The sequence below is a fragment of the Dasypus novemcinctus genome, chromosome 31, assembly GCF_030445035.2.
Source record: "Dasypus novemcinctus isolate mDasNov1 chromosome 31, mDasNov1.1.hap2, whole genome shotgun sequence".
Classification (NCBI taxonomy): Eukaryota; Metazoa; Chordata; class Mammalia; order Cingulata; family Dasypodidae; genus Dasypus; species Dasypus novemcinctus.
This window is the reverse complement of record NC_080703.1, coordinates 46,486,621-46,514,291: the sequence shown is the minus strand read 5'-3', so window position 1 is coordinate 46,514,291 and position 27,671 is coordinate 46,486,621. Positions and strand designations below refer to the sequence as shown.

Sequence of the window (27,671 nt, the reverse complement as noted above, 5' to 3'; positions counted from 1 at the left end):
AAAAAAATCAGTGGTGGCGGGGTGACGTCATCAACCAGCGCCAGAAGCCATACCCTGAAAACACCTCCGCAAAATGGTAAAGACTGGAGAGGGGCTCCACGAATGCCGAATTGAAGAAAGAGAAAAGCATCAGGTAGGAAACTTCTATCCAGGACTAACCGGTCCTCTTCGCTTCCCTCCCAGTGGGGGCCCTGCAAAGCTTCTGGGTTCTGCAGGAAGCCGCCTGGACGCCTCTCACCGGGGAAAGAGGTTTTCGAGGAACTCACAGCAGTGTGTTGGGGCCCTGTGCGTATCCAGGCACAGAGACCCAGTGCTGAAAACAATTTGCTGCGGGGTGCTGGAAGCAAAAGGACCCCCATTTTGGTGGGGGCAGGAAATAAAATCTCAGATTGACTGTGGTCGAGCGGTGCAGTCACTACATCCAGTTTGTGCGGGTTGAATTCCCTAAATGCAGAATGGACCCTTCCGAGGGTCCCACCTTTCTGCAATGACTCTCCGAGGCAGGATAACCTAGCAGGGAAGAAACTTTAGGCAGAAAAGCCTCACAGAGAAAAATGGAGAGGGAGGATTAAACTGAACACCTGCTGGACTGGAGAGTTCCAGAAATGAAAAGTGTAAGGAAAATGGGGTGTGGAGAAGTAGGAGCCTGTGACCACCCCCACTCGAGAGGAAAATTCCACAGCCCCCTAACCGCCTATATCTCGCTTCTGTAACAAGCTTGCTCGACTGTAAAATCTTATCTCAAGGCCTCCTCCTGTAGAAAGTGTTGTCAGCCCCTGCCAAAAGACCACCTGACCCAGACCCTTGTAAATAACAAGAACTCCCCAACCGCTTGCCTCCCCTGATAGAATTCCCAGAGCTTGATTAACCGCAAACACCTGCTTCTGTATGTGCTTGCTTGCTGAGCTATTGCTCCCCGTCCTGAACCTAAAAGCCTATATAAGCAAACTCCTCCCATGACTTGGGGCTGCTCTCCCTTCTGTGTAGGACAAGGCAGTCCCCACGTGGCTAATAAAGCTCTCAATTGGAACTGTATTCAGAGTCTGAGTCTGGGTGATATTGCTAGTCTGTAACAGGGGAACTGAGTGAGGAAGAGACTTTAAACAAATCATAGGAGCAGGGGACAAAATTCTACACAGAAACAAAGAGAACAGATGAAGATTCCTGAAGGAGGAAGAAAGGAAAAACTAGCAAGTTATGGCAGGCTGTTATGTTTCTTGTATTGGGGAAAGGAGCGCTTATAAGAGATAGGAATTAAGTTAAGCTTCATTTTGCTGATGTAGGGCTTAGCATAAAGGTCTCCATCTAGGGTCTGCGTAATTTATTTACCTCACCTCAGTTTGATCTGGCTGTCAGCCATTGAGAGTTGTGATAAAAATTTAAGGTGTTGAACCCGTTTCATTTACGGCCTAAGGCCTTGGGGTAATATTTGCTAGTTGTTTTCATGTTGGGTTCATAGATGGTCATGATGTCAGTTTTAACATGATCATAATTTTTACATCATCCCAGACATAAAGAAATCATTTGCTGGGTCACAAGTGGTTGGTGACCTACATTCAAATCTTTGGGAAAAACAGTCCACCAGGGAGATTATAATGAATACTATGAGTGATAAAAGGTCCAAATGCCAACCTCATAGTATAAGCCTAAGCCCAGTTCCCATGTTTTGACCCAAATGAAGTCAAAGTGATCAAAAGGAAGGCCTTACCTGTTTAAATCATGTAGCACATTTAATTATTTCATTCACTTTTACCTTAACCTCCACAGAAGTATGTACCCAAATACAACAGGTGGTGTTGGCAATGACAAAAGTGCCTCCTTGTGCAGCTAATAAATAACAAGTAATAAGTAACAAATCTAATGACTTGTGCAGCTATAGCTTTAGCAATAGATTCAGTAATTTCTCCTATTGTAAATCTAATCCTGTTCTCATTTGTGTTAGCCCTAAGCCAAGATAGCAGCAATCTGCCCAAAGAACCAAACCTAGAATCATTACCTCCTTGGGCAAATTCTCTTTCCCCTGAGACTGTAGCTTGAGGGGAGTAGTCCAATGAGAAGTTTCAGATTTATTATGAATTCCTAAAGGACTGTGAGGTGACCAAATGCTTATTGCCCAGGCATTTTATCAACTATAAAGGTAATTTACAACCCAGTCAACTATCTGATAACATTTCCAAAATAAAAATATTGACTGGGGGAATGGATGTGGCTGAAGTGATCAGGCTCCCAACTACCATAAAGGAGGTCCAGGGTTTGATTCCCAGGGCTGCCAGTTGAAAGGCAAGCTGGCCATAATGGTGAGCTGGCCTGAGTGGAGTGCTGAGAGCTGGCCCATACAGAGAACTGGCCCAGCAAGATGATGCAACAGAAAAGGCACAGAGGAGAGACAATAAGAGATGCAGCAGACCAGGGAGCTGAGGTTGCACAAGAGTTTGAGCACATCTCTCTTCTGGAAGGTCCCAGGATCAATTCCCAGTGCCACCTAAAGAGAAGACAAGCAGACATAGAAGAACACACAGAGAGCAGACAGTGAATACAAGGCAATGGGGTGGGAGGGAAATGAATAGATAAAATCTTAGAAAAAAAAATTTTTAATTATTGCCTGGCAGAATGATGTAAATACAGTCAATGTGATGTTTGTAGATTTATTAGTAGGAATACTATCATTTGTCCTTAGTGTCCAAGGGTCTGTCTTATTGAGACTATAAATGAAAAGCTTACCAGAATTTCTTTGTATTGTGAATATTTTGCAGATCCAGTAACCTAAACCTGAAAGTGGACATGCATTGTTAATATAACTTGTAGTTTGTGGAAATATGTGGACTATTATGGCAAGTTTTCCAGATTCTTCTGTGATATCTTTATAATTCTCTCAATTAGTTGTGTCTGTTATGTGGTTTACACTGAGCAAAAACAGGTACTTTCCTTCCAATGCACTTTAAAGAACAATTCCTGAAACACTGGGTTTCCAAGTGAGAAAGTTTTCTAGGCAAGCAAAGAGATCATTGGTCTAGCAAGGGCCCAAAAATCTGCCTCCTTGATTTTGAGGAGTTTAAGGTTTTTATGGTTTCAAACAGGGGAGGGTGGAGTGGTTATAATCACGATAGTAAATATACACAAACCTATTTTTCAGATAACCATAAACAAAAGTAAGATCGGACTGTAATAACCATCACGATAGTATGTGTACACAAGGGTGTGCCTCATTTGAAATAACCATAAAGAAAGTTTAGGTTGACCTAGCCAGTTTCAATAATTTCAGGTATTAGCTTTGGACTATTCTATAATATAGTGAAAAAATAAGGGGAAAAAACATCTGTATAATGATTCAATAATCATAAATTTAAGCTAGTTCTTAATTCTTGGTAACAAGGTTCCAGGTCCAAGAAATTTTAAAGCAGAATAAAGAAGGCTTGGGTCTAATATTCACATTTGATATGAACCAAATTGTGCAATTTGATCTGAAGAGACTGAACCATTTGGGATAAAAAAGAGATTTGTTATGGGTAGTACTGTGGGGTCCCTTGCAATGTGCATATATCAGGGTTTATGGTGACAATTCAAACAGTCTATAATGTTACATTCCTTTGAAAAGTCCTTGTAGAAACAGACAATGACATTGTCTTTCCAAGCCAGTACAAGGGCAAATCATAATGAAATATAAAGGTTTTATACATTATGAGTGTTTGTAAGGTAGAGTCTATGTGAGGACTTGTTTATGCTAGCATTTGATCTGTTACCTTGGGAATAAGTAGTCTACTTTGTGACATTGTCTACTTCCCTTCCTGGCTAGTTGGATTTTTAACTCTCCAAAATTAGGCCAAGAGTCTGATAGAACATTTTTTTGTTGAGTAAAGTGGACCCATGGCTCAACACCCTGTAATAAATTTGCATTACCAGAAGTTAGGAATACTTGGCAGAGTTCCTTTTAATCAGGATCTAGGACTGTATTTGTATGTTTCATTTCCAGTAGATCCATTATCCTGGTGTCAGATTATGATTAATGGAGTGTCTGTCATATGGGATAGGAAAAGTGTCCTTCATTTGTTGAAGGTAATCTTTGGCATCATGTCATTGTGCAACAATGTTCTCAATTTATTCCCAGAGATAGGTCTGCCAGGAAAATTTTCATATGGGGAGAATTTGAATTTCCTAAAATAAATGCTATGAATAAATAGAGGGCCTAAGGTAAAATTTTGGGCCTCTAAAGGCTAGGTTCTTCAGTTAATTTAGACAGCATTAATTTAAGTTTATAATTATGCCTGTTTTACTAATGGCTGTTTTTGCATGAAAATATGCAAGTGCATTTTAAAAATATTCACACTCAGTCCTTTCTGTGTAAACCTTTATCTTAATAAAGTAACTGCATAAGGGAATACAATGGCAGAAAGGAGATAACTTACTTGTTCACAATTTTCAACTGGCATACCAGATGTGAGGAACCCTCTTTGCTTCCAGAGCATGATGAAATCACTGTAGATCAGGGGCTCTAAACCAGGTATGTGGAGATTTCAGGAGCAGGTTTTCAGGGGCTTTGTGAATTTGAATTGAAAATTTTAATTTAAAGACATGCTGATGTTGTGTCATAAAATTAGGGTCCATATTGTTCACCTGACTGGCAAAGGGGTCCTTGGAACAAAAATGGTTAAGAACCCCTGTTATAACTGTTCACTGAATTTCCTTTTGATGGAAAGCAGGGTTGGGTAAGGGTACAGAGTTTATCCTTTTTGGTGGAAGAAAATTGTGGATGGCTGCCTTATGCAATCAGTGTGTGCTTGATAGTAAAGTATAGACACTCTAGAACAATAAAAATTTTCTTGTTTCTTCAGCACAAATATAGTCACAAGGGTGACTCAGAAAATATTAGTAGATTTCCATTCCTCTTAGATATACAGATTAATAAGAAACTTTTTGCTACAGGTGCTTTAGAGTACTTTCCTGGGATAACCAAAATCCATAAAAGTGTGACATATCTTTGAAGAAGCAGAAAGGTTGGTTTTGAGAGTTTTAGAAGGAAGTGAATGACACAAGGTGTGCATTGAGTAGATTTATCTTAACTAACATCTGTGTTAATCTAATTTTGTCTTTTGAATTATAGGACTGATGCAGTTACAACTACATTAAAAAAGAGTTTGCCATCAAAGTGCTGGTTTTTTTAGAGAGAAAGAAGCTCTGAACTACACTTGTGATGAAAGCAGCCTCATTAAGACTTGGGTTCCTTGCATTCTCAGTTCATTTGGATTCTCATGAATAAGGGAGAGAATTTTAACCAGGTGGGAGAGTACTCATTTATTTTGTAAATGATTTACTTTTTAATCACAATATGTTGTTTTTTACTTTTACTACAGGCAGTTGGATATAGGCAATTTGAGGTCAGGAAAAGTTATTGTGGATATATAATATTTCTGGATTTATAATTTGCTCATTTCCAAAGTGATACTCTTTTAATATATTACCACTCAAGGAAGGATTTTATGCATTTAGACGAGGGGAGAGACCAAAATATGAACAAACAAATGAATAATAGTACAATGAAAAATTATATGAGTGACCTGAAGGAATAGTAGAATTTTAATATAGGCTATAGGAAGGGCAAAGGATACTTCTGGTTGGGGTTCAGTGATGAGATCTCTCAGGAAATGACAAAACAAAGACTAAAAGAACATGAGGATGATGTGGGAAGTTTTTAGAGGAGATTTCCACAGAAATGAAGGGTGGTTATAGTGTTCAGTGCTGAAATAATAACTAATATGAATGTGTTTGAATGTTTCTGAGAAATGAATTCTTTTTCAATCCTTGGATGCCTGGAGAAGTCCTAACTTAAAATTACTTAATTTGAAGGAAATACTTTCTTAAAGTGGCATATCTTGATTATATTCACCTTGAGTGACATCTAGGTTAATCAGAGAGTTAGCTCTAGAAAAAGAATTTATTTTAGATTTGTGGGCTGCTGGTGGTATTATTGTTTGAGTTATGTTGGATTTTTTGCCTTTATGAAAATAGAGATGTACACTCAGTTTTGAGCCAACAGTGGAGTAAATTAAAGCAATTGAATAGATGTGTGATTGTCATGATAGTGTACAGAAGTGCGAGAGAAAGGGGGCTACATACAATTCAGCCTTGAGATGGTCTAATAATCCTGTTTGAGTATGGCCATGCAGAACACAAGAAGGAATACATTCAGGACTGAATTGTCAGAGAAGTCTAGGAAAAAGAAAGTTCCCAAAAGGTCCAATTCTTTACTTCCAAGTTATAGACTGAAGCACACACTGGATTTATTCATGGGGAGCTTATTGGAGATGGTAGCATGATTTACTTAAGAGGAAGACTGTCATGCTACTAACTCATTCTTTAAGGTGTGTGAGTAAAGCATAAAAGTGCTTATGTAGATTGATTATGAAAGAAGAAAAAGGAGATCAGGCACAAGAGATGAAATAGACACAAGGGGCATTTTGGTTCATAAAAGAAAAGAAACAATGAGGTTAAATGATGAGGTGATTGAGTGTGATAGGAGAGAGCAGTTGCTAGTAAAGACTACAAAAAGGAACAGGGAAGCCTGTAATTCTCTTGGAGATATTCAACTTAAAACAGGTGACAAGGCTCTTCAATGAGAGAGGAGGAGTAACTAATGGGTATGAATGCAGAAATAACTATAGACATTGTGGTGCCAAGTTGAGGTGATTTTTTAAAATGACATCATTCACCTAGTTATTATGGGGTTAATCTCCTCTAGTAAAAGTAATATGAAATGTGAGAATATATGGATTCAAGTTACAGGACTTGAAGTGATTATGGGAGATGGAGGAATGACTCAATTATCAAGATATAGTCTTTTTCCCACATATATTTGAAAGTACTAGGAGTTGTGATTGTGTATTAGTCATAAGTGAGAGCTTAGTAATGTGCTGTGTCACATGCAGTAATAAACATGACAGAAAATTAAAGTCATTTCCTATGTGGGCAGATATGAAAAATAGTAAGTTATCTATTGACACATTGGGTAAATACAATGACATCAGAAATGTTCTTGGAAAAAGACCTTGACCAAAAGGGGGAAAATGTAAAAGACACATGAGTTTATATGGCCAAGAGACTTCAAAGTGGGTTGGGAGGTCATTGCAGAGGTTATGATTATGCATGTCTCAGCAGGATCTCATTTACTGTCAAAGTAGCTACTTTTCCAAATAGCAGGGCTCCTTGGGTCTCTGAAGACATCCAGACACTATAGTCAGGTCAGATAGATCAGGAGTTTGGTGCCTTGCCAAAGTGCCCTACTTTGGAATTTATGCTCCCCAAGGTGATAGAGTTGGACTCAGTTGTGATTTCCCTACACATGGTTCTTCTGTTCTTGAATTTGAAAGGATAATTAGTATTAGAGTTGGTAGGTGTACATCCAAGAGACTTAAATCTTTGGGCTGTCTTTGTGCCAGCTGGGCCCTGAATCTCAAGGGAGTTGCAACATTTACTCTCCAGTTCATTGGACCCACCTAGGACAACTAACAAGGAGGTGAGAATGGACAATTTCCATACCAAAGAACCAAGAAAGTTTATAGCTACAAGCAAGAGATTTCCATTCATCAGCCCTAATGGATCACAGCCCTCTCTTTTTTTTTTGTCTCCACACACCCCCACCCCCTTCATTCCACTCCTCCCCCCCAATAACAACAACATCCTCCATCATCATGAGACATTCATTGCACTTGGTGAATACATCTCTGAGTACTGCTGCACCTCATGGTCAATGGTCCACACCATAGCACACACTCTCCCACAGTCCACCCAGTGGACCATGGGAGAACATACAATGTCCAGTAACTGTCCATGCAGCACCACCCAGGACAACTCCAACACCCAAAAATGCCCCCACATCACATCTCTTCCTACCATTCCCTTCTCCCAGCAGCCACCATGGCCAATTTCTCCACACCAATTCCACATTTTCTTTGATTACTAATCACAATAGTTCATGAATAGAATATCAGTATGTCCACTCTAATCCATACTCTATTCCTCCACCCTGTGGAACTTGGGATGGTTGTGTCCACTCCACATCTATATAAAGAGGGGGCTTAGATTCCACATGGATGCTGGATGCAATTCTCCTGCTTTCAGTTTTAGGCACTCTTGGCTCCCTGGTATGGTGGTTGACCTTCTTCACCTCCATGTTAGCTGAGTGGGGTAAGTCCAATAAACCAGAGAGTAGGAGTTGCAAGTCTGCTGAGGCTCAGGGCCTGGCTATCACATGGTCAGTCCAGAGATTCAGGTACCCTGGGTATACACTAAACCCCAGCAACAACTACAGATCTGATAAAAGTAACAGGAGAGGCTTGTGGAAAAAAGATCACATCTGAGTTCAGCTCCATCACACAGAAACACAAACTCCAAAGTAGGGACAACTGACATGGCACTGAACTCCATCTGCCATGACCATTAAACCTGTGGTCTCTGTAGCCCTCAGAAGAATGAATACATGGGGTTATATGTACTTTACCAGTCTCTGGGACTCTGCTGAGGTGTGCATGAGGGCAACCCATCTGATAACCTCCTGGCTCTCTTTGGAGAGTCATAGCCATATAAACTCATTTGTCCTTTCCATTTCCCCCTTTTCTTCAGGTCAAAAGGCATTTATAACTCCTCATATTATATGTAGACTGAGATATTCTGCTGGTCTGAGTTGACCCTTTCATTCAAGGGCATTTTCTAGTTACATCATCAGCTGGTACTTGGTAGTAATCCCCCGGCACCAGGGAGACTCATTCCCAGGAGTCATGTCCCACACCAGAGGGAAGGCAACACATTTACATGCTGAGTTTGGCTTTGAGACTAGCCACATTTGAGCAACACGGAGGCCCTCAGGAGGTAACTCTTAGGCACACTGCAGCTCTAGGCCTTGTTCTTATTTCAGGTGCACAGGCTCACAAGCATAGTCATTAGTATCAAGGGCTCATTGTTGGACCTTCATTTTTTTTTTGGCCTTTGCCATTGCACTTGGGGGATTTTTGCTGTTCCTTTAGGGACTGTGATATAGCTCCCCTGGCTAGAACTCAGCATTCCCTCAGTTGTTGTTTTTAATGTAATCACTATGAAAATATCCATTTTTATGTACCCTGGATATATGTCCTGGAGAACTCCCTGCCAACCATGTGTCCCCTGTCAATAACATCCCACACTAGTGTTCCTCCCCTGCCATTGTTGAAACTCTCTATGATCCTAAATTCTTCAAAGATGAAGCACACTATATTGCCAGGTTCCATTAATAGTAAAATGGAATGTAGTGATGAGTTTAAAGGTTAGATATAGAATACATATTAATTTAGAAAAATTGAGGTGAAAATAAATTGGGGTATCAAAAATTTTAAAATTCAGAAGCTTTGTTTTTTATGTTTTGTCTTTCATCACTGCAGTAAGTGTTGCCCTGTATGCAAATTGGCAAGCCAACTTCTGTCTTTTCCTTAGTGTCTACATCCTCTTGTTTCCCTTTCTTTCCATAATTATTAAGCTTATCTTCATGAACGTTTTAGATCACAGTCATTCATATATACAATATAAAGTACTCCCACATATCTAACATAAAACCCTTTTCCCTTCCACAGCAATAATCTTTTTACATATTCATATTATATTTACTGAAACTGATGTACAGATATTGAGACAATAGCTTTCAAACAAGGTAACATTTGTGTTTACATTGTGGTTTATATTTTAGACTATAGTTCCTGCAGAACCTCCTTTAGTATTTTTCTTGAAGGGCAGGGTTCTTGTTGACATACTGTTTCAGTTTCTGTTTATCTGTGAATATTTTGAACTCTCCATCATTTTTGAATGCTACTTTAGCTGGGTAGAGTATTCTTGGTTCAATTTTTTTTTCTTTTACTACCTTGACTATATCATACCACTGCCTTCTTGCCTCCATGGTTTCAGGTGAGAAATCAGCACTTAATCTTATGGAGCCTCCCTTGTATGTGATGGTTCTCTTTTCTCCTGCTGCTTTTAGAATTTTCTCTTTGTCTTGAGCATAGGATGATGACAAGTATATGTCTTAGGTTAGGCCTGTTGGGAATTATGGTGTTTGGGCTGTGTTATGCTTCCTGGACATATACACCCATGTCCCTCAGTAGATTTGGGAAGTTTTCACCCATTATTTCCTGCAACACCCCTTCTGTCCCCTTTCCCTGCTCTTCTCCTTCTGTGATGCCTATAATATGTATGTTTCTGTATTTCTTATTGTCATCCAGGTCCCTAAAACACAGCTGGATTTTTTCTCTCTCTTTATCGATGAATTGTACTATCTGTTTGATTTCAAATGTACTGTCTTTCACGTTGCTATTTCTCTCCTCTGCCTCTTCTAATCTGCTGCTATTTGCTTAGAGTGTATTTTTGATTCCTTGAACTGTGATGTTATCACCATTATATCTTATCTTTTTTTCATATTTCTGCTATTTCCTTTCCAAGTTTTTTCTTCATTAAGTTGGTCCCTATTATATCTTTTGAGATCTTTAATTACTCATCCGATGTTCTGCTCCCCTTCCTGGTTTTTTGTTTGTTCATTGGATTCGGTCATGTTCTCCTGATTATTGGTTTGGTTTGTAGTTTTTTGTTGCTGTCTGGTCATCATTTTATCATGACAGTTTTAATCAGTTCCTTAGTTTCTAGTCATGGCGATTAATTAGTTGTTGTTCGTGCATAAGTGTTATGACTTCTCTTTGTCGCTTTGTTTTTACTATATTTTCTTATTGCTGGCTAAGTTCACTTTGAAGGAAAATATTAGGGCTAGGGAAAGCAAAATGAGTAAGAAAAGAAAATGTATAAAGTAGTATTGGTAATAAAGAGCATCAATGTGAGATCTTGGAGAATGGATAGTAGACTCATGTAAGTTGTGTAGAGTTATAACAGTAAGTAGAATACCTATAATGAGACAGTCAACTGAATATGGGAAGGAATATAGTATGAATTAGAACGCCAGTGTTTTCATGAGAGAGGGAAAGAGAAAAAGACAATAATATCAAGAGTGGATAAAAGACAGAAAAGAGAACAAAGGTATTAGAAATAAAAGGTCAGACAATTTGGGGGCCAAAGAAAGGGAGGTGGAATGTAAGAGAAACAGTAGATGATGTAAGATAGCAAGATGTGGCGGAAAGGAGGTAGTGTAGGTCCCCAAAATCAATACACACAGAAAAGAGGAAATGGAGGATGAGGAAACAGCAAATGTGAAGCACTACCTGCAGCACCTATTATATAAAGAAAATAAAAGAAGAAAGAAGAAAAAGAGAGAAAAGAAAAAAAGAAGAGTAAAAGGGGGAGGAAAGAAAAGGGAGGGAAACAAGCAAGAAAATGAAAAAGAGAAAACTAAATAAATGAAAAAGGACCTTGGGGGATAAAATGGGAGAAACACCAGGAGACAATGCAATGTTAGCAACCATGCCAAAAAAATAAAAACAAACAAACAAAAAACAACGTTTCAAGCTAGGAATCCTGTTTGCAGTTAAATAAACACTTAAGGATCTGATCTTCCCCCTTTCTCCCTTCCTCACTTTTCTCTCTCCCAGGGCTGCAGGAAAGCTGCCTGAGAGGTCTGGTAGAGACACAAGGGGGCCCTTGTTGAACCAACTCAACACAGAAGACTATGACTCTTTATTTCCAGTGTGAGAACACCTACACCTCACCAGAAACTCCCAATATGCTATTGGAAGCTTGGATAACACCTCCTATAGTCCCTCCCCCTTCGGAGTGCTAGGGAAGGTCTAATTGATTTTTTGACTCCACCTTGTCACAGACCAAGTTTCCTATCCCAGGACGTTTAGGTAAATTGGGCTTCCTCAGCAGATTCACCTCTCCTTTCTTCCCAGACTCTCCCCAGGTCAGCTGGTACACTCCTCCAATCTCAAGGAGAGAAAAACAACAACAAAAAATGCAGAGGGTTAGGGTAATCAAGGACCTCAGATGGATTTCAGGGCATGGTGGATTAAGGAATGGGAAGTCCATGATATTGCCATCTCAAGGTGTGTGAGTCTTTGGAGCATGGTCTACCAAGGTTTAGGGGATACAGACCTGGGAACCACTCATCTGATTACCACGGGGTTTGGGAACACCACAGCACAACAAAGTTTTCAGGGATCACTGCAGCTGGGTGCCAACTCTAAGGGGAGGCATCCCACCCACAACTTCTGACCTTCATGTCAGAAACCCAAAATTCCACCTCTCACAAGAATCTCCTCTGTCACTGTCTCACCAAATCAACATCCAGACATGTCCTGTCCTGCAAGCCCCTGAAACAGTCTGCTTAGGGTTTGGGGAACACCTCAGCCCATCAAAGTTTTCAGGAATTTCCACAGCCAGGCTGCCAGTCCTAGGGGGAAAGGTCCCACCCACAACTTCTGACCTCCATGTAAGAGACCCAAAATTCTACCTCTTGCAAGAAACTCTTCTGTCACTGTCTCACCAAATCAACATCCAGACACCTCCTGCCCTCCAAGCACCTGAAACAGCCTGGTCCAGCAGGACTCTGACCCTATTCAGCCACTTCTTTGCAGGAGAGATTATGAGGTGCACTCACTCAGAGCTTGCCCCACCCACAACCCTCTCTTAACTTGAAGTGGAATGGACATCACCATCCCAGAATCCTCAGGATTGGGGAATGAACTGTGGACTAAAGTAGACTTACTGGTTTTCTGCTTTGAACTATTGTGATCCTAGCAGTTGAAGGAATTATATCATTGATGTGGAGGCAGTGGCCACTGGAGGTTCTGAGGGATGGGAGAGGGAAAACAGGGGTAATAAAGGGACATTTTTGGAACTTGGAAATTGTCCTGAATGACATTGTAATGACAGAGCAAGCTAGTGTATATCTTGCCATAACCTACAGAATTGTGTGGGTGAGAGTGTAAATAAACTAGAATGTAAACTTTAATTAATGTGTATTGGCAATGCTACAAAATGTGTTCCTCAATTGCAGTGGATGTACCACATTAATGAAGGACTTGTTAATGTGAGAAGATGTGGGATGTGTGGGGATTAGGGCGTATGGGAATCACCCATATTTTTTTATATAATGTTTAATAAAAATATATTTTTTAAAAAGGTGCAATATGTTGGAATTTTGGGGACATTGGAATTGTTCTAAATGATGTTTCAGTGATGGATACAGGCCATTATATATCTGTGATAACTTACAAAAATGCATGGGAAAAAGTTTAAACTATAATGTAAACTATAATACACACTTAGTGACAATATTCAAATATGTTCATCAATTGCAACAAATGTACCACACTAATGAAGGATGCTGTTATTGTGGGGAATTGTGGGAGAGGAGGGAGTGGAGCATACAGGAATCTCCTACTTTTTTTAAGATTTATTTTTAATTTTATTTCTCTCCCCTTCTCCCACCCCAGTTGTCTGCTCTCTGTGTCCATTTGCTGTGTGTTCTTCTGTGTCTGCTTGTATTCTTGTCAGTGGCACCAGGAATCTTTGTCTCATTTCATTGCATCGTCTTGCTGTGTCAGCTCTCTGTGTGTGCGGTGCCACTCCTGGGCAGGCTGCACTTTTTTTCACATGGCATGGCTCTCCTTAAAGGGTGCACTCATTGTGCATGGGACTCCCTTTCACTAGGGACACCCCTGCATGGCATGGCATTCCTTGTGCACATCAGCACTGTGTTCATGCCAGCCCACTGCATGGGTCAGGAGGCCCTGGGTTTGAACCCTGGACCTCCCATGTGGTAGGTAGACACTCTATCAGTTGAGCCAATTCTGCTTCCCAGTCTTACATTTTTAATGTAACATTTATATGATATAAGTATCTTTTAAAAATTTTTAAATTTAAAAAAATATTCTCATAAAACATGCTGAAATATGCATGTTTGGAATACATCTGGCAGTAAATATTGCATAAGTTGGGAGATAATGTTTGGGAAGTAGGTTTGAAGCAGGCAAGTTAAGAAATCAATAGACAGATCTGGAACCTGGCAGAAAAACCACCACCATTTAACATGTGGAAATTGGTACTCCCAAGATGGCTGCTAGAGAAACTTGCAAGAATCCCATTCTGAACGAGATTTCCTCTGAAGTCAGGAGAATCCCTGGATATTCTCCAGGGGAGTGATTGGCAGGGGAGTCAATCAAAACAGCAAACAGCTGGGACTACCCCCTGTCATTAGCAAAAGGGTGTGATAATGTTTCTAAATGCAAGTGCAAAGGCCAACTGACCCTCTTGCCTTTTGACCCCTGTTCTTGCCTTCTGCCCACTGTTCTGGCCTTCTCCACCCCTCACCTGGATCAATACACAAGTAAACCTGGGGATTTATAATCTGTAATGGGGAATTGTAGTCTGTCAACCGTCTTTATCACTCTCCAGCCCCTTCCTCTTTACTTGGGCTCCATGATCTGTTATTTTCTCCCATTTCTCTTCTGACCATTCCCCAATAAGTTACTAGCCTAACTAACTCAGTTTTCTCTTGAAATTAATTTCTTATAGCTTAGCCAAGAACATAGAGAAAATCTGACAGGTTCAATGAAAAGGAGATTTCCTTGAACAGGTTTGCTGTTCATGTATGTAACTAACAAACTCTGTGAAGAGGAAGTTTTGACAACAGTGAGGATCTGAATACTGAAATGAGAGGTGACATTCCATGTAATACCTAGGTGTGTTATGTAACCCTTAAGATACTCAAAATTGGGATACAGAAGGAAAAAATTCAAACTCTAGCTGTGTCTTTCAGTGGTCATATAAATTTGTCATTTTACTTCACCTCTCTGAACCTTAATGTAGGACATTTGTTAAAGGAGCAAATTAGCCTTTATCATTTGGGGTACTGAGAAGATTAAAATTTTAAAATATGTAAGTCTCAAAACATGTTGAATATAATCACTTTCTTCCTGGAATTGAGGTACAAATGATTAAGTTAATCTTGGTAGTGATCAACCTCATAATAATTATATATATATATATATAATTTTTCTTCTTTTAATAATACATATTAAGTTTCTTACTTGATTTCCAAATATATTTGTCTGGGATGTAGAACTCAGTGTTGAGTGGGCTGCATTATACATATGGAAGAATAAAGATGTTTTAGGACAGATGTATCCAGAAGGTCAGGTTCATGGTAGAGCAGAGAGGGAGAATCCAAAAATCAGAAATGCATGTGAGAGAACCAATGTTATCACACACACACACACACAAACAGTAATATTTATAATGAGAGATTCCACTCCGTTTCCTCTTATGGTGAGAACCCAATTCCAGAAGTGATTTTGGTAAGGGATACCTATGTTTTGGAATAAAAAATGAATTAAAAGTCTCCAGTGAACCAGAGAGCATAAATTGCAATTCTGTTGAGGCTCAGGGCCCAGCTGCCACATGGACAGTCCAGAGAGTCAAGTCTCCTGAGCATACACCAACCCCAGCACCTACCACAGGTTCAGTAAGTGACAGGAGAGGCATGTGTAGCGAGGCCATATCTGAGCCCAACTCCATCACAGTCAGGACACAAGTTCCAAATTAGGGCCCACTGACAAGGCACTGAACGTGATCTGTCATGACTGTAGAACCTTGCTGTCTCTGTAGCTCTCAGGAGTACCACTATTTGGAGTTGTATCTACTTTTGCTTTCTCTGAGGCCCTGCTGAGATGTGCATAAGTGTCATCCCTCTGATGATCTTCTGACTCATTTCAAAGTCCCTTAACCATATAAACTCATTTGTCTTCACCATTTCCCTCTTTTAATCAAGTCTTTTTCTAGTTGCATCATCAGCTGGTGTTTGCTAGTAATCACTTGACATCAGGGAGGCCCATCCCTGGGAGTATGTCCCATGCTGGGAGAAGGTAATGCATTTACATGCTGAGTGTGGCCTCAGCAAAGTTGTAACACCTGCAGGTTGATTGGACTTACCCAGGTCAACTAACAGGGAGATGAGAATGGTCAACCAGCACACCAGGGAACTGAGAGTGTCTACAACTACAAGCAGGAGAATCCCTTCCAACAACCATGTGGGATCTAAGCACCCTCTTGATTTAGAGATGGAGTGGACATCAGGATGGAGGAATAAAATATGGATTAGAGTGTACTTACTGGTATTGTACTATAGAATTGTGACTCTGGCAATGAAAGAAACTATCATTGATGTGGTGACATTGGCTATGGGAGTTGGTAAGGGCAAGGAGAGGGAAGAAAAGGTGTGATAAGGGGACATTTTCAGGACTTGGAGGTGTCCTGAATGATATTGCAAGGACAGATGCAGGACATTATGTATCCTGCCATAACCCACTGAATGGACTGGGAGAGACTGTAAACTACAATTAAACTCTAACCCATGCTGTGTAGTGGTATTCCAAAGTAGATTCATCAAATGCAATAAATGTGTCACACTGATGAAAAAGATTGTTGATATTGGTGGAACGTGGGGAGTGGGAGAGTTTAGGAACCTCTTATATTTTTACTGTAACCTTTTATGCGATCTAAATATCTTTATAAAAACTGTTACAAACAAAAAGAGTAAAACTGGCATTATATTTTTTTAAAAAGTCTCTGATCATGGGCTAATTAATACATGCATTTCATGGATTTTCATCTTTTTATCTATAATATGAAAATGATCATATCTTTATTAGCCAGAGAAGACAAGATCTCCAACATCTTGATCTTGGGAAAGGAGAGTCCTTCCTTATTTCTCTTGAGCATACGTATGTTCCATTTCATTTGGGCAGAAGATACTCCTAGGTGAAAGTTTTGGCATTCATGATGGGGGGGGGAGTGCCTAGAAAATTGTGGTCAAGACTTGAATATTAAGACTTCTTTCTCCATTCTCAGCTTTGTTTTCCTTCGCTTACCTGGTTGCAAGTGAAATTCCAGAGGAAGATAGATGCCAGCCAAGGTTTTGGCAATGCAATCACATGTGAGTAGGTAATTCTTTTTTGCACCTCTGTTGCCAGCAGATGGGAAGATTTCTCCTATTGGTGTGAATATTCCAAGTGTATTCAGGAGTTATTCAAGGATCTCATCTTAAGTTTATATATGACTTTATTAATTATGGTCAGTTAGGTATGGATCTATGAGTAATCTTCCAAGGTAATTAGAAGAGTTGATTAAAGCTACTATTAAGGCTGTGTATTCTCTGAGAAGATTACAGAAGTTTTCTTTTTCTCACTCATGCATGGCCTCATTGAATAAATAATGAAGTCATGGATCATGTTAGTGCTTGAGATTGGCCTGGCCATATGATGAATAATGGTGACAGAGATGAATAAGAAGAGGTGTTTACAGTCAGAAGGGATGCTGAGTTTTCAACTGTGCATGTAGTCAGCCCAACATTACAGGTACTAGGGTGTAGGGGTAAATATATTTGTCAGAAGCACATGAGAAATTTTGTAAATTAAATGAAATTAGAAATAATGTATTTGTTTCCTCCAATTTTAATTTTCTTAAACTTTTGATGGAATGTATTTGTACATTTTGAAATATTTTCAAAAAAGATTTATTAAATCCCCTCATTGTTCGCACACACTGTCTGCTCTCTGTGTCTCTTCATTGCATGCTCATCTTCTATTTAAAAGGAACCAGAAACTGAACCCAGGACCTCCCATGTGGGAGGGAGGCAACCAATGACTTGAGCCACCTCTTCTCCTGCTGGTTGTGTCTCTCACTGTGTTTCCTATTTGTGTCTCTTCATTGCATCATCTTGTTGCATCAGATTGCCATGCCAGGTCATCATATTGTCTCTTCATTGCATCATCTTGTGTCAGCACACTCTGCCAGCCCATAATGACAGCTTGTTGTCTTGCTCATCTTCTTTAGGGGGACACCAGGAACCAAACACAGGGCCTCCCATGTTGTACGCAGGAACCCAACTATTTGAGACAAATACACTTTTCTTGAAATAATTTTTTTAAAACTACAGTTCTCCTTACCACTGTTGGTCAAATTTTCCAACTTCAATTTTCTAAATTAAATTTATTCAAATTTTATAAATGGGTGTCAGTATAGAATTATTTTTTCCTTCTGGGTGGCTGTGGCTTCAGAAGCTGTATAATAGAGAGAATACAATTTATGTCTCAGTGAAATTTTTAAAGATTAGTAAAGGCCAGAGGCAATGAACAGGAATGTTTTCATCTTAGATCACATGAAGATAAAAGTGAGACAGTGAAACTGGTTTTTGTACACCCCAGAAAGTTGAGATTGGGAGGTCTCCTACCACGGGAATAGTCAGTCTAAGGCCATGTATCAGTACACTCTCTCAGGTGTCCCTGTCTTGTGACACTGAACCATCTGTATTTATACATTACCATGTATACCTGAGCTATGTAGCACTGAGGAAGTCAAGACTTACTGATTTGAAACCTATTTAGTTTTGCAGAATTCTGGTTATGTTTTCAAGGATCCCTGCCATTTTAATGAATAATAGACCTGTGAAGTGAATTTAGATAGAAAGCAATTGATACATTAACTTGCATTTACCAAAATGCATAACATATTCTTAAATGATTTTATAAATGAGAGGAAAGTGAGCGCATCTATATAGGGGAGTAACCTAACCATATCCATTTTTTAAAATGATACATATAATTGATTTTGCTTGCCTTATAATATCTGTAAATTTACTTAAAATTGTTGACAAATATTGATTTAGTTATTAATGCTCAAAGGAAAACTGAACAATTAGCAGAAGGAGGTATAATCAGAAATTTATTGGGATATTTCCAAATGTATGTCATACCCTATGTCATGTGATTTTCTTTTACAATGGGGTATTTTGGGTTCAGAGTTTGTATGTGCCTGTGAGTGCATCTGGAAGGCAAATGGAAGTTCAGCATTGATAATGATGTTTCTGGAACCCCAACAACTTTTGGGTTTTATATACACAGTTTCTGCTTCTTTAGTGCTGTTATTTTGTACATCTCACTCAAGATATTGTTAGGATAGCCCTGTGTGAACACAAATTTCTGTGACTTTTTAGTCATTAGTGACCTTCAAGGATGTGACTGTAGACTTCACCCAGGAAGAGTGGGACCTGTTAGACACAACCCAAAGAAAGCTGTTCAGAGAAGTGATGCTGGAGAATATCAATAACCTGGTCTCAGTAGGTGAGACTCAAAATGTATCTACCACCTATATCTATCTTTTTTATATCTAACATCTATCTAATCTACCTATATATTCATCATAAATCATCTTTCATTTTTTAATTCAGATATCTAAATCAGCTTCTCCAAATTGTATAATCTTTCTTACATTATATTTTTATATTTTATAATTTTAATACATTTATGTTGTGCTAACAATCCCTAAATGAATTTGTTTCTTCATTTTTTATTTACAGCAAGTTCACCCCAATAGAATTTAATCTTCTTGACCACAATTTAATGTCTTTCTTGAATTTCAATTTCCAACAATTAGTGGTGTGCTGATATAAGCATTCTCCTCCAAGTGCTATGCTGAGGCTTCAGAACACAGTAGTAGAAACATTGCATATATCCTTTTCCATATAGAATTTAGATCATTTTTTGGGATTTTATGTTAATTGGATTATTTTTGAACATAATATTCAATCACTTTGAAACATAGACTTCTCACCATTTAGAATATAGACAATTCCGCAGTCTCTCTTTTTATTAGTACATGGGTAACAACAAACAGTGGTTCTCATTGAAATGGGCAAAAGGTCAAGAGTTACAATTTCTGTTGAAATATTGTCAATAATCTAAGTTCAAGTTATTGCTGCATTGCTGACCTTCAGTGCTCACCCTATTCTTTGGTAACTTGTGATGTACATCATTATCATGCCCTATTACTGTCATAACTCCAAGTCCAGTAATTTTTTTCCATACAAACAGGATATCAAGTCTGCAAAAGGGATGTGCTTTCCCAGTTGGAACAGGAAGAAGTGTCAAGAGAAGGAGTAGTTTTTCCTCAATGCCAGAATCCAGGTGAGCTGTAAAGACCTCTGCATTAGAAGAGGGGTCTCATGATAAAGTATGTGCTTGAATATTTTAACTTCAGGATTCCTTAAGTGTATAATGATTTCTTCAGTTTTCTTTGTATGAGTTATGATTTCTAAAATGGTACCTCAAGATATGGGGAAATTGTAGTCACGTGTGTTTGTTCCATACATTTCTCAAGCTTTATTGAGTGTCATTGGCATTGGGAAAGGGATATTCATTTGTTATTGTAATTAAACTCTCACATAATAATCCTTTTCCTGTTCCTATTCTTGGAAGATATTTTCCTCTTTTTCACCTCACTGACATCCCAGTTTTTTTCTCACATTCCATGTCTCAAAATCCTTTCTGACTGTGATGTCCTAGAATTATTTATGACTTTGATATTCTTTCCCAGGTAATTGTGAATGTGGGAAACATACTGAACTTTTAAAATTTTTCTTCCCCTGATACTATTCTAAAATTTTATTCTGCTTTTTGCAAATACTGCAGGGAGGAAATGTGCCTTTAAAACATGGGAAATGATAGAAATGATATTCAGCAAACCTACCTATAGGGAAGACACTTCTAAAATCATGTCATTGGTAAGTTCAATTTTGTAAACCATAGTGTTCTAAATAGATACCAAAGGATGGAATAAATTAGGAAATCAGTAAATCATGAAATTATAATTAATGTTAGAATCAAGTGCTAATCCAGCAAAAATTTGTGATAGTTTCAATTTTCAGTAAAAACCTAAACAGAAACTCTAACTTGAGTTCACATAAAAATCAAATTGCATAAGCAGTTTCATAAATGTAATCTTTGAAACATCATGAAGCTCAAAATTGATCAGATAACTCTGCGATTAGATTTTTATAATACAGAAAATCTATGTGTATGGAGTAGAATACTTTTTATATGAAACCAACATGGCAGATATTTTAATTGGAGATTACCACTTGTGGATTAGTCTAGGTTTCATATATAGGGAAATGCAGGAATTCATTTAAATGTTCAGAAGTTTTACAGTTTCTCATCTGATTCCCCACAGCACAGATCTCACACCCAGAAGAATTCCTTTAAATGTGTTTCTTTGCAAGAAGATTCCTCTCTCACATCCATAGTGAACCAATATGCATTGATTCACTTAACAAAGAAATCCTATTTCAGGAAACCACCTCCAGCAGTCCTCAGTGACTACTCATATTTTAAACAACATAAGCCTTTTCACCATATGTGTAAATCATATGAATACTACCGAAATGATAAAAATTGCATCCAATGCTCTGAACTCAGGCAATACAGTGTAACTCCCATTGGAGAGAAAACCCATGAATGTCACCTAGGTGGGAAAGCCTTTACTACATCCTCTTCCCTTAAACAGCATGAGAGATGTCACACTGGAGAAAAACTGCAAGAATGCCATCTCTATGGGAAAGGCTTCACTACATTATCTTCCCTTAAACAAAATAAGAGATGTAACACTGGGGGAAAACCATTTGAATGTCATCTGTGTGGGAAAACCTATAGTCATTATATGTCCCTTAAATATCATGAGAGAACTCACACTGGAGAGAAACCCCATAAATGTCATTTTTGTGGGAAAGCCTTCATTCAACTATCTCACCTGAAACAACATGAAAGAACTCACACAGGAGAAAAACCCCATGAATGTCTTCTATGTGGGAAAGCTTTCAGTAATCATAGGTCTCTTCAAAATCATGAGAAAACTCACACTGGAGAGAAACGCCATGAGTGTCATCTTAGTGGGAAAGCCTTTGTTCAAACATCTAACCTGAAACAAGAAAGAACTCACACTGGAGAGAAACCCCATAAATGTCATTTTTGTGGGAAAGCCTTCATTCAACTATCTCACCTGAAACAACATGAAAGAACTCACACAGGAGAAAAACCCCATGAATGTCTTCTATGTGGGAAAGCTTTCAGTAATCATAGGTCTCTTCAAAATCATGAAAGAACTCACACTGGAGAGAAACCCCATGAGTGTCATCTTTGTGGGAAAGCCTTCAGTGTGTATGGTAACCTTCAAAAACATATGAGAACTCACACTGGAGAAAAATCCCATGAATGTCATCTTTGTGGAAAAGCCTTCCTTCGAAAATCTGTCCTAAAACAACATGAAAGAATTCACACTGGAGAGAAACCCCATGAATGTCATCTTTGTGGGAAAGCCTTCCTTCAAAAATCTGCCCTAAAAGAACATGAAAGAACTCACACTGGAGAGAAACCCCATGAATGTCATCTTTGTGGGAAAGCCTTCATTCAACAATCTAAGCTGAAACGACATGAAAGAACTCACACTGGAGAGAAACCCCATGAATGTCATCTTTGTGGGAAAGCCTTCCTTCAAAATTCTACCCTAAAACGACATGAAAGAACTCACACTGGAGAGAAACCCCATGAATGTCATCTTTGTGGGAAAGCCTTCATTCAACTATCTAACCTAAAACAACATGAAAGAACTCACACTGGAGAAAAACCCCATGAATGTCTTCTATGTGGGAAAGCTTTCAGTAATCGTAGGTCTCTTCAACATCATGAGACAACTCACACTGGAGAGAAACCCCATGAGTGTCATCTTTGTGGGAAAGCCTTCCTTCAAAAATCTACCCTAAATCGACATAAAAGAACTCACACTGGAGAGAAACCCCATGAATGTCATCTTTGTGGGAAAGCCTTCCTTCGAAAATTTACCCTAAAACAACATGAAAGAACTCACACTGGAGAGAAACCCCATGAATGTCATCTTTGTGGGAAAGCCTTCATTCAACCATTTTACCTGAAACTACATGAACGAACTCACACTGGAGAGAAACCCCATGAGTGTCATCTTTGTGGGAAAGCCTTCATTCAACTATCTCACCTAAAACAACATGAAAGAACTCACACAGGAGAAAAACCCCATGAATGTCTTGTATGTGGGAAAGCTTTCAGTAATCGTGGGTCTCTTCAACAACATGAGAACTCACACTGGAGAGAAACCCCATGAGTGTCATCTTTGTGGGAAAGCCTTCATTCAACTATCTCACCTAAAACAATCTGAAAGAACTCACACAGGAGAAAAACCCCGTGAATGTCTTGTATGTGGGAAAGCTTTCAGTAATCGTGGGTCTCTTCAACAATGTGAGAGAACTCACACTGGAGAGAAACCCCATGAGTGTCATCTTTGTGGGAAAGCCTTCCTTCTAAAATCTACCCTAAAATGACATGAAAGAACTCACACTGGAGAGAAACCCCATGAATGTCTTGTATGTGGGAAAGCTTTCAGTAAACGTGGCTCTCTTCAACAACATGAGAGAACTCACACTGGAGAGAAACCATATGAGTGTCATCTTTGTGGGAAAGCCTTCAGCCAATATACTAGTCTTCAAAAACATTTGAGAATTCACACTGGATAGAAATCCTATGAATGTTGTCTATGTGGGAAAACTTTCACTTTTAGTTCTGTCCTCAGGAAACATGAGAGAATTCATGCTGGACAGAAATCATAATATATGTGTGAGGAAACATTAATTATTCTAACCTTGGACAACAGGAGATTACTTAAACTGGAGAGAATCCCTATGAATGCCAGATATTTGAGAAAGCCATCAGTCAATATTCTTTAAATGTAAAAACCCACAGTATAATAGTTTTTGGTATGAAAGAGACTATAGCCAGAGATTTAACCTTTAAACATACCAAAGAACTCACATAGTGAATAAACTGTTTTTAATCTGTTCAGTAGTTCCTGTAGTTATCCATACTACTGCAACAGATTCCATGAATACTATAAGCCCCTGATCTCCAACCACTTTTTACTTATTATCATTTATATATTTGTGTACTGAGTATACCAAAGGCTTTATTTATCACTACCTTTTTTACATTTGCATTTATGCACTTGTAGGAAGCAAGATATGGAGTTACACACCTAACAATACAATACAATAATACTGGCATTTACAATTACACAAATGGTTCTAGTTACATCATCAGCTGGCACTTGGTAGTAATCCCTTGGTGCCAGGGAGGCTCATCCCCAGGAGTCATGTCCCATGCTGGGAGGAAGGGAACACATTTATATGCTGAGTTTGGCTTTGAGACTGGCCACATTTGAGCAACACGGAGGCTCTCAGGAGGTAACTGTTAGGCACCCTGCAGTTCTAGGCCTTGTTTTTATTTCAGGTGCACAGGCTCACAAGCATAGTCATTAGTATCAAGGGCTCATTGTTGGACCTTCCTTCTTTTTTGGTCTTTGCCGTTGCACTTGGGGGATTGTTGCTGTTCCTTTAGGGACTGTGATAGAGCTCCCCTGGCTAGGAACTCAGCACTGCCTCAGTTGTTGTTTTTAATTGTAACCACTATGAAAATATCCATTTTTATGTACCCTGGATATATGTCCTGGAGAACTCCCTGCCAACCATGTGTCCCCTGTCAATAACATCCCACACCAGTATTCCTCCCCTGCTATTGTTGAACCTCTCTGTGGTCCAAAACTTCTTCAAAAGTGAAGCCCAATATATTGCCAGGTTCCATTAATAGTAAAATTGAATAGAGTCATGAGTATAAAGGTTAGATATAGAATACATATTAATTTAGAAAAATTGAGGTAAAAATAAATTGGGGTATCAAAATATTTAAAAATGCAAAAGCTTTGTTTTTGATGTTTTGCCTTCCATCACTGCAATAAGTGTTGCCCTGTATGCAAATTGGCAAGGCAACTACTTCCTTCTTTTCCTCAGAGTCTACATCCTTTTTCTTTTTTTCCTAATTATTAAGCTTATCTTCATGAAAGTTTTACATCACAGTAATTCATATATACAATACACAGTACTCGCACATATCCAACATAAAACCCTTTTCCCTTCCACAGCAATAATCTTTTTACATATTCATATTATATTTACTGAAACTGATGTAAAGATATAGAGACAATAGCTTTCAAACAATGTAACATTTGGGTTTATGTTGTGGTTTATATTTTAGACTTTACAGTTTTCTAAATTTTTAGTTATGTTTTACATTATGACTTATATTTTAGCCTATCAGCCCCTATATATTTTTGGTGTAATTTTACATTTCTTATATCCATCCTTGCATACTCTTGTGAAACACTTCTGCCCACACAGTTACTTTGATTCCATCTATTCAATACCTCTTTCCCCCTGCCCTTAGGGCCCAAAGTGGCAATCAGTCTTCATTGCTTGAAGGGCCATGTTCAGAGATACTTGCAACAGTATTGAGGGCTTGACATGCTCAGCTGCCGTAATGCACTGGGAGCCACAATTTTTCTTGAGAGATACAATTCCCTTTATTTGAGAACATCAGTCCTTCCCAGGATGTGGGTATACCTTCACTCTTATATGGTATCTATCCAATGATATAACCCACTATGGCAAAATGAGCATTCACATACTCCCTAGTAGCCTGTCCTGCATCAGATTATCACCCTTTAAACATCTTTAATAGGTAACCTTCCTTATTATATTTTTGAAAAAGTTTTCTCAGCATTATACTCTCAACCAAATACCTGACAATCTCCTCTGTTCATATGTTGCCCCACCCTCCCCCAACTTCTTGGGCAATATTACTCATCCTCCCATCCCTAGCTCCCCTCAAGCCTACAAAGCCCCGCCCAAAGGTAACCCTATTCCCCCATTTTATCCCTTCCTTGTACAAATACTTACCTCCAGCTTATCATAGATTTCACCCATGTAGGTGTCAGCTTACATCCTTCTTCTACCGCCCATTTTCATTTAAGTTTTTAGGCTGTTTTGAAGTCCCATCTAGTATATTTTCATTTCAGCCTGAAAAACTCCCATTAGCATTGCTTATGAGACAGGTCTAGTATCGATGAATTCCCTCAGCTTTTCTTTTACAGAGAATGTCTTAATTTCTCCCTCATAGTTTTCTTTCCCCTTTCCCCTCCACCCTCCACCCTGCACTTTTTCCTGTCTGTGTCCATTTGCCGTGTGATGTTCTGTGTCTTTTTCTCTTTTTTGGTTTTCACTTCTCATTTTTTCCTCTAGGATGCACTGGGATTTGATCCTGGTGACCTCTGATGTGGAAAGAGGTTCCCTGTCACTTGTGCCACCTCATTTGCTGGTTTCTGTTGTTGTCTTGCCTTGACTCTCCCCTTCATAACTCTTTTTTCTTGCATCATCATCTTGCTGCATGGCTCACTGTGTGGGTACTTGTTCACCACATGAGCACTGGCTTACCACCTGGGTTGCCACATAGGCACTGGCTCACTGTGCAGGCACTGGCTTACTGTACAGGAACTGGCTCAATGCATTGGTTGCCACACAGGCACTGACCCACCATGTGGGTCACTGCACAGTCACTACCTTGCCACATGGGCCTGGCTCACTGCATGGGCCTGGCTCACCATATGGGCATGCCTTTATCTGGAGGCCCCAAGGATCAAACCTGGGTCCTCCCATTTATTAGATGGAAGCCCAATCACTTGAGCCACATCTGCTTTCCTCTCCCTCACTTTTGAAAGAGCAACTTGCTGTATAAATTTTTGTCAGGTATTAGTTTTCCTTCAGAACTTTTAGTATTTCAAACCTCTGCCCTCTTGCCTCCACTGAGTTCTGGTGAGAAATCAATCACTTCTCAATCTAATTGGGACTCCTTGTATGTAAAAATGTTGCTTTTCTCTTGCAGCTTTCAGAACTCTCATTATCCTTTGCATTTGGTAGTGTAATCAATATATGATGGAGTATATTTTTTCATGGTTATCCCATTTGGTGATCACCAAGCTTCTTGGATTTGCACATTCACACCTTCTTAAAAAGTTTGTGAATGTTTCTGTTATTTTCTTTATCCTTCTGGCCCTTTTTATCTTCTCCATCTGGCAGAGTCAGATATATTGGTATGCAATAGGCATTTTAGGCTATTTTTACTTTCAATATTTCTTTTCTCTTTGTCTCCTCAGCCTAACTCACATCAAATGTTTTTATTCAAGATCACTGCCAACTCCAATCTACTCTTGAAACCCTCCTGAAAATTTTTCATACCATTTATTGTGGTCCTCAACTCCAGTACTATTGTTTTGTTACTTTTACTTAAATTGTTTACATTTTTCTCTTTACTTAAACTTTTATATTGCCCGTTTATTGTTTTTCTGATATACTTTAGTTCTTTCCCTGGATGTTCATTCACCCTCTTTAGAGTTTTGAAGACCTCTCTTAAAATACTTTGTTCCCTATGTCCACATTCTCATCTTCTTCATTGGAATTTTCTGTATTTTTATCTGCTTCCTTTGAATGAACCATCATTTCCTGTGTCTCAGTTTGTATTCTGTTTTTTTTTTTCATGCACATTCTAGGTGTTAATACTTGAAATGTCAATTCTTGCATTTATGCCTGGGATGGATTTTTCCATTTTGTAAACAGCTGGTGAGAGGACAAACATTTTCTTGGAATTCAGCCCCATTTTCAGAAAGGTTTGTGAAGGTAAATGTACTGTGCATGGTTTTCCTTGTCTTTCTGGCCTCCATCTTGTCCTGTCACTTTGTTAGTTGTTTTGGAGTTTCACTGTTTACAGGAGTTTGGTTTTCTGTTCCTTTCCTAGTATATAGACTGTCCTCTCCTGAGTATTTGAAGCTGTAGGCCTTTGTCTCAGACTGTCCACTTATATAGTTTTTTACATTCATTTCATTGTCTTATTCTGCTTTTGTGTAGAGTGCAAATTCTGGTAGGAAGGTAACCCCAGGGATGAATTTCCCAAGATGTTGTTTCCTAGCTATAA

At 39.0% G+C, this 27,671-nt stretch overlaps 1 protein-coding gene across 1 annotated transcript; it reads left to right on the top strand.

The window, feature by feature from the left end:
- On the top strand, nt 1–24,560 carry LOC101446898 (zinc finger protein 14-like). Its single transcript, XM_071212892.1, has 7 exons — nt 1–133; nt 5,099–5,273; nt 16,807–16,891; nt 18,950–19,076; nt 19,827–19,919; nt 20,424–20,515; nt 20,965–24,560. Exons 3-7 carry the CDS (start codon nt 16,859–16,861, stop codon nt 22,921–22,923), a joined length of 2,304 nt encoding a protein of 767 aa, XP_071068993.1. The 5' UTR covers nt 1–133; nt 5,099–5,273; nt 16,807–16,858; the 3' UTR covers nt 22,924–24,560.
- The last annotated feature ends 3,111 nt before the right edge of the window (nt 24,561–27,671 follow it).